Source organism: Pediculus humanus, genomic scaffold (assembly GCF_000006295.1).
Source record: "Pediculus humanus corporis 1103172108310 genomic scaffold, whole genome shotgun sequence".
Classification (NCBI taxonomy): domain Eukaryota; kingdom Metazoa; phylum Arthropoda; class Insecta; order Psocodea; family Pediculidae; genus Pediculus; species Pediculus humanus.
The window spans coordinates 605,007-611,716 of NW_002987879.1; the positions used below are offsets into that span (position 1 = coordinate 605,007).

General features: G+C 26.1%; 1 protein-coding gene across 1 annotated transcript; it reads right to left on the reverse strand.

Annotated features, from left to right (window-relative positions):
* Positions 1 to 816: 816 nt before the first annotated feature.
* On the reverse strand, positions 817 to 1,181 carry Phum_PHUM586190 (mind bomb, putative; the record flags this gene model as incomplete). The annotated part of the gene is made up of 2 exons (XM_002432424.1): positions 817 to 972; positions 1,101 to 1,181. 2 exons carry the CDS (start codon positions 1,179 to 1,181, stop codon positions 817 to 819), a joined length of 237 nt encoding a protein of 78 aa, XP_002432469.1.
* Between the last annotated feature and the right edge of the window lie 5,529 nt (positions 1,182 to 6,710).

Here is a 6,710-nt window from a genome sequence, read left to right on the forward strand (position 1 = left end):
TTCCGAAGGAAAAAAAAAAAAAATGTATACAGATAATTTGTAAAACATCAAGTTACTGCTGCCGCTGCTGTTGTTGCTGTTGCTGTTGCTTCTGTATCGGTTGAGTAATAAAGCGTAATAATTTTAACGGAGAGAAAAGATGAGAGTAAAAAAAAAAAAAAATTAATGTACGGTTATTTTCATTTACTTTATGGTAATAAAAAAAAAAATAAATAATAATAATAATAATAATAATTTTTTTTCTCTCTCCGAGATTTATATATATATATTTTTTTTTATTAAAAAAAAAAAAAAACGCCAACAAACGAACAAACAAACAAACAAATTATAAATAATAAACCTTTCCTTTCGGCAATCTCCGACTTTTTACTTTTTTTTCCTTTTTTTTACGTATCAAACAACCCAAAAAAAAAAAAACAGCAATGATAATAATAATAATAATAATACTTTACGAACAACGAACGAACGAAAGAATTCAATTTGATAAATTTTATAACACAATCCGATGAATGAAATGAAACCTCCATATTGATTTATAAAAAAAAAAAAAAAAAAAAGCCACATATACACACTTTTGACTCGTAATCCGGATATAGTATAAAGGATTGTAAAAAATGCATTATTACTCTAAAGGTAACAATAACAACGAAAACGACAACGACAACCAAAAAAAAAAAAAACAAAGAAAAACATAAAACCCTTTTACACACTGTGGGAAAAAAAAACCTATAAAAGACAAATTTTCCTTTCTTTTTTTTTCCTTTTTTCTTCCTTTTTTTCTTTTAGGTACGTATAAAATTTAATAATAACAAAAACTTACCTTGGGTTTCCTCTAAGAGCAGCGTGATGTAACGCATTAAATCCATTATTGTTTGTCAGCATAATATCCGCATTGTGATCCAAGAGAAGAGTCAACATGTCATCTCGTTTCTTACTAATGGCATCGTGAAGAGGCGTGTCTCCCTCCGAATCCTAACAAAAAAAAAAAAAAATTTATTCATTGCAAAATGTTGTAGCAGTAATAGTGGTAATAGTGGTAGTAGCAGTAGTGGTGGTGGTAGTACTAATAATAATGATTAACTGAAAAAATTAAAAAAAACTCGACCGAATCGATTGTAATTACGACAAACAATCCAAAAAACCAAAATATTTTTTCTTTCTAATTTCATTTCAATATTCATTTCAAATATCGAATCCGTTTTTTATTTTTTTATTTTTTGGGAGGGTTTGGGGGGTGAGGGTGGGGGAAGGAAAAATAAATTTATAATTTCGGTCGTAATAAAAAACACAATGCCTCCTACTAATTTTTATGTTTCTGCTGTAATTAGTAGAAGAAAACTAAGCCAAAAAAAAAAAAAAAAATTAAAAATAAATTATCGTCATGTTGTTCCACACACAATATGATACAAATTTCCGCGTCTCCCCTCCCCCTCCCCCTCCTCCTCCCCGAAAAATAAGAGAAAAAATTAAATTAAATTTAATTTAATTTACAAAAAAAAAAAAAAAAAATTGATTTCAAGAGTTAAAAATTTTAACGCAACGAATTCGATCAAAATACAATTATTATTAATATTATTATTTTTTAAATGGAAAAAAAATGCCAACAGAAGTTAAAAAAAAAAAAAAAAACGAAAAAAAAATCGACGGTCTAAATTTATTTTTTTAAACGATACAATTGAAAATTAATGTTCAGCATACGATAATTCTTCTCGCGATCAAAACCGCCAAAACGTCATGCTTACGACGACAGCATAATAAAATTTAAATATAAATAAAATGCTGTGATTGGTTTAAAAAAAAAAAAAAATTCACCTGAGATGGTATGTTTTTACGTTTGAAAACTTTACCAAGTTGTTACATCACATCATCATCATCATCATTATCAAAAAAATTTTTTCATTCAATTTTTTGTAAAGTCAATCCTAACAAACAACGAAAAACAAACAACCCAAAGGCAGCGTTACGTATACACATTTAATCCTCAACGATCTCAACCACTTTTCTTCCCTTTTTTTTTTTTTTTTTACAACTCATAACTTATCGACTATAAAACAAACACCACCACCACCACCGACAACAACAAACACTTTTTGGTTTAAACAAAGTAACAAACCATAATTTCCCATTATTATTATTATTTAACCTCACAAAAAAAAAAGTTTTTTTAAAAATCAATTATTTATTTCATTTTTTAAAAAAATTTCCTTTTACTTTTTTTTTTTAAGATTTATATTAAATCCTCCCCATACCGCCCCCCCCCCCAGTTTTTTAACAACGGATTTAACTTTTTAAAAAGAAAATAATATATATAAAAAGAGTTTTAACACTAAAATGAATCTTAATATTAATAATTAGCAACAAAAAATGAGGAATAAATAAATAAATAAGAAAAAAAAAAAAAACGAGCGGTAAATTATTTAGTATGAAAATTAACAGAAAGTAAACTTCAAAAAGAAAGTAAGAGAGAGAGAGAAAAGGAAGAAGAGTAAAAGGAAAAGAAAGAAAAGAAAAAAGGAGGGGGGAAAAAAATCCTGATTTTTCATTCATTTAATTTCCATAAATAATTAAGTCCGATTAAGCATTCATAAATTTTGAATGAATAATTTACCACAATCGTCATGTTTCTCCTCTCTCTCTCTCTTTCCCCCCCCCCTCTCTCTTTTTTACAGATACATACATATATTTATTTATTAAGAAAAAAGAAAAAAAGAAAAAACTTTTTTAAATAAATTATTAAATTTAATTATTAATAAAAATAAATTCATAATTTTAAATTACTACCATTATTACCCTCATCATCATCATCATCATAATTCTTTCACTTTGCATAAACGAAAAATTTTTTTAAATAATAATAATAATAAATAAATAAATAAATTTTTTTTTTATGTTTTCCATAAAAATAAAAAATGAAAAAAAATCTTTCGTTGAAATACTTCTTAAAAACAAAAATGGAGTTGAAAATCTTTTCAATTTCGGCTTTGAACAAGAAAAAAAAAAAAAAAAAAAAACTTTTCTAGTTTTCGGGGTTTATACAGTTGAAAAGATGTCGAAAGTAAGAGGATTTATTCGAATTGCAAATTTCCACAAATGGTTTTATGTAAGGCGAAGAAAACCTTTCAAACAAATTTAGTTTTTTTTTTTTCATATTTTTCCTTTTTTCCTTTAGTTTTTCCCTTAGTTTTCTTTTTTTTCATTCTTTCTTTTATTATTATTATTATTATTACTATAAAAAAAATCAGTAGTGACACGTTAGAATCTGACAATTTTTTGCACGTGTACACGAACCCCCCTTTCCGCCTCCTCTTGAAAAAAAAAAACGTCAGAAACGAATTTTTTACGTTCTTTAAAATATCCTCTGTTCCCGCCACAAATGCTTCTGCTGCCACGTCAAAAAGTCATTAAAAAAACGTAAATAAAACGACACTATTCGTGTAAAAATGATTATAACTAAAAAAAAACCTCTGGATAAATATAAACAAAAATAAAATGCAAACAAACAAACGCCTTTACAAAAAAAAAACATGCAAAAATGCAATTTTAATTTACTTAACTCTTAATAATAATAATAATGATAATGATAATAATGATAATAATAAGGAAGAAAACATGAAATGGAAAAGTAAAAAAAAAAATTTTTTTTATGCTTTCACCACTTTTCTTTTACGTTTAACTTTTTCTTCAGCCAAAAAAACCTTAAATAAACGGTTGTCGACAGTTTTCAAATTTAAACGTGCACGTGCACGTGCGTTGGTGCGTTCGTGCGTGCGAGAAAAAACTATTATTATTATTAATATAAATTTATTTTCTCGCGAGAAACTATGCGATAATTCAACATTTTATTTTTTATTTTTTTTTCGTTCTCCTCTTTTCAAAAGCAAACAAACAAACGAAAAAAAAATCGAAATCAAATTTCTTCCCATTAATTTTAATAAATAAAAAAACGATAAATTGTTTTCAATACATTACCCGCCCCCGCTCCCCGCCCACCACAACCGCTGCCACCACTTTCTACCCCCCCTACCTCTCCACTAAAATTCTATTACATATATGAATTCCAAAAAAAAATAAAATAAAATAAATCTTTTTCTCTGTTTTTTTTTTATTTGTTTTTATTTATTTTAACTACTATTATTCAACTATCGATCGATCGATAAATCGATAAATCAACAAATCCACCCGTTTTTTAATTCGAAAAATAATAATAATAATAAATAATGATTTTTTTTTTAAGTACATTGAAACGATTTAATTTTTGGCGACGAAAGTATTCAAATTTTTGAATCGAGAGGGGAAAAAAAAAAACTATTAACGATCCTTAATTCACACCGTTCTCACACTAATTTCTCATTTCCGTTTTTTTCTACCACTTCCTCCCCATCCCCCCCATTCTCCCCCATTTCACAAAAAATGGTACTTTAATTTCAAAACAATGGCGAAAATACAATCAAATATACAAATATACACACAATCGAAAGTGAATTTTTTGAATTCGCGTCTATAATTTTCCATCCTTTTGTTTTAAATACATATATATAGGACAAAAACCGCCGCCATATTGTCACTAATCTTCCCCCCATTTTCCCCCTTTTCAAATACACAATTGTAACACGTATGTTTTTCCTAATAATAATAATAATAATAGTAACAAAGACAGCGTCAGAGGTGTAACTTTGCCAAAAGAAATCAGATTTTTTCGTTTTATTTAAAAATCACCACCACCGCCCCCGCAAAAAAAAAAAATAATAATAATTTTCCGTTTAAAAAAATTTCTTTTTTATTCATCGATGAAAAATAATAAAAAAAAAAACCGAAAAGTAATAATTTCTCGTTGAAAACAAACAAACAAACGAACGAACGAACAAAAAATCAACAGCATAGATTTCTCTCCCTCTCTCTCTCTTTCTATCTGAATTTTATTGCTATCTTTTCATTAGAATTTTCTTTTGTTTTACCCCTCTTATTTTTGCATAATAATTTTATTTATTTATTTTCTATTTTTTTTTGCTTTGTATTTTACCGTTTTAAACGTTGTCATGAGAAAACATTAAAATCAAATAAATAAATAAATAATAATTTTCTTCTGCTTTTTCTTTAATATTTTTTTTCGTCTTTTAGTCGAGAGAGAAATAGAGAGAGAAAGAAACGAAAACGGTTAATAATTTTTTTTTTTTTTTAAGAAGACACAAATAAATAAATAAATAAATAATAAAATAAACTTTGAATTTCTATCTTTTTCTCTTTCTCTCTCTCTCTTTTCTTTATCTTTTAATTACTTTGTTTTTAATAATTATCATTATTATTATTATTATATTATAAAACATGATAGAAACGATAAAGTTTCTAACAGAATTTGGATGACAACATTAAAATTCCTTTGAGACTTACTAAACAAATTAACCATTAGAAAATTATCTTGTTCATTTAATTATTACTGCACCATTCATTGAATTTTTAAAGTTACTTTCAAGACTTCAAGTTTTGAATATATAAAAACTTTTACTTAAATAGTTTTACTAAGCTTTGACAAAAATAACCTCCTTCCCCTCCACTCCCCTCACTCCCCAAAAAAATAAATAAAACAATCGTTTCCTTTTGATATTTTTCTTTATAAAAAAAAAAAAAAACTTCTGCTGTTTTATAATAATAATACTATCAATCACGCGTGACGAAAAGACGAAACAAAAAAATTATAACTATTATTAATTATTATTATTATTAATAATATCATTAATAAGAAAATTAAATTTGCGGGTAACTGCGAGAGAGAGAGAGAAAGAAAAATTATTTTTAATAGAATTTTAATGGGTTTTTTATTAATGACGAAAAAAAATAAAAAAATAAAAAACAAAAAAAAAAAAAGATTTTTCAATACGATGGAAGGGAAAAGAATTTTCCTTTTTTTTTTTTTTTTTTTTAAAATGCCAAAACGATTTCCGATAATGTTTTTTTCACTTATCAGTAACAAAAAATTATTATCATTATCATTATTATCATTACTAATTTATTAAAAATTTAATATGAGAAAAATAAAAAAAAGAAAAAAAAAAAAATTCTTCATCAGATTTTTTGTTTTTTTTTCGCAAATAAAATTTTTCAACGGAAAGTTAATTATTATTATCATCAGAAAATCACGTGAGCAAACATTTTGTAATAATAATAATTATTATCGTTACGTAAAACGAATGGATACGCGAAAAAAAAACGTATAAATAAAATATAGGGCGAAAAATTTTTTATTTTTTAATAAAAGAAAAAAACCCCCCGAAAAAATTGAAAAAGAGAAAAATAGAAATAAAGAAGAGGGAAGAGAGAGAAAGGAGAAGTGGGAGGGAGGGAGGGAGAAAGAGGAACGATCGTAAATTTTTTTTTTTTAATTCGTAAATTTTATAAAATCGTAAAAATAAAACCTTTGAAAATCGTTTTATTTTTTCGAAGGAAAAAAATTTATGTACATGTAGATACATACGTGCAGCATTCGTATATTCTTAAATCTCGGTAAAATTTTAAAATAAAATAAAAAAAAATTACAATAAATTATTACGCAATGTAAAACCAGATTAAAAAAAAAGGGGGGGAGGGGCCGTCGTTAATGCCGAGAATGGTGGTGTATTCCTGTAATCCAACTACTTGGAGGGTAGGTACAGAGGATGTTTTAGAGGCGGGAATTCTGAAGAGGGATTTCCCACGTTTACTAGGCGTCAATCTTG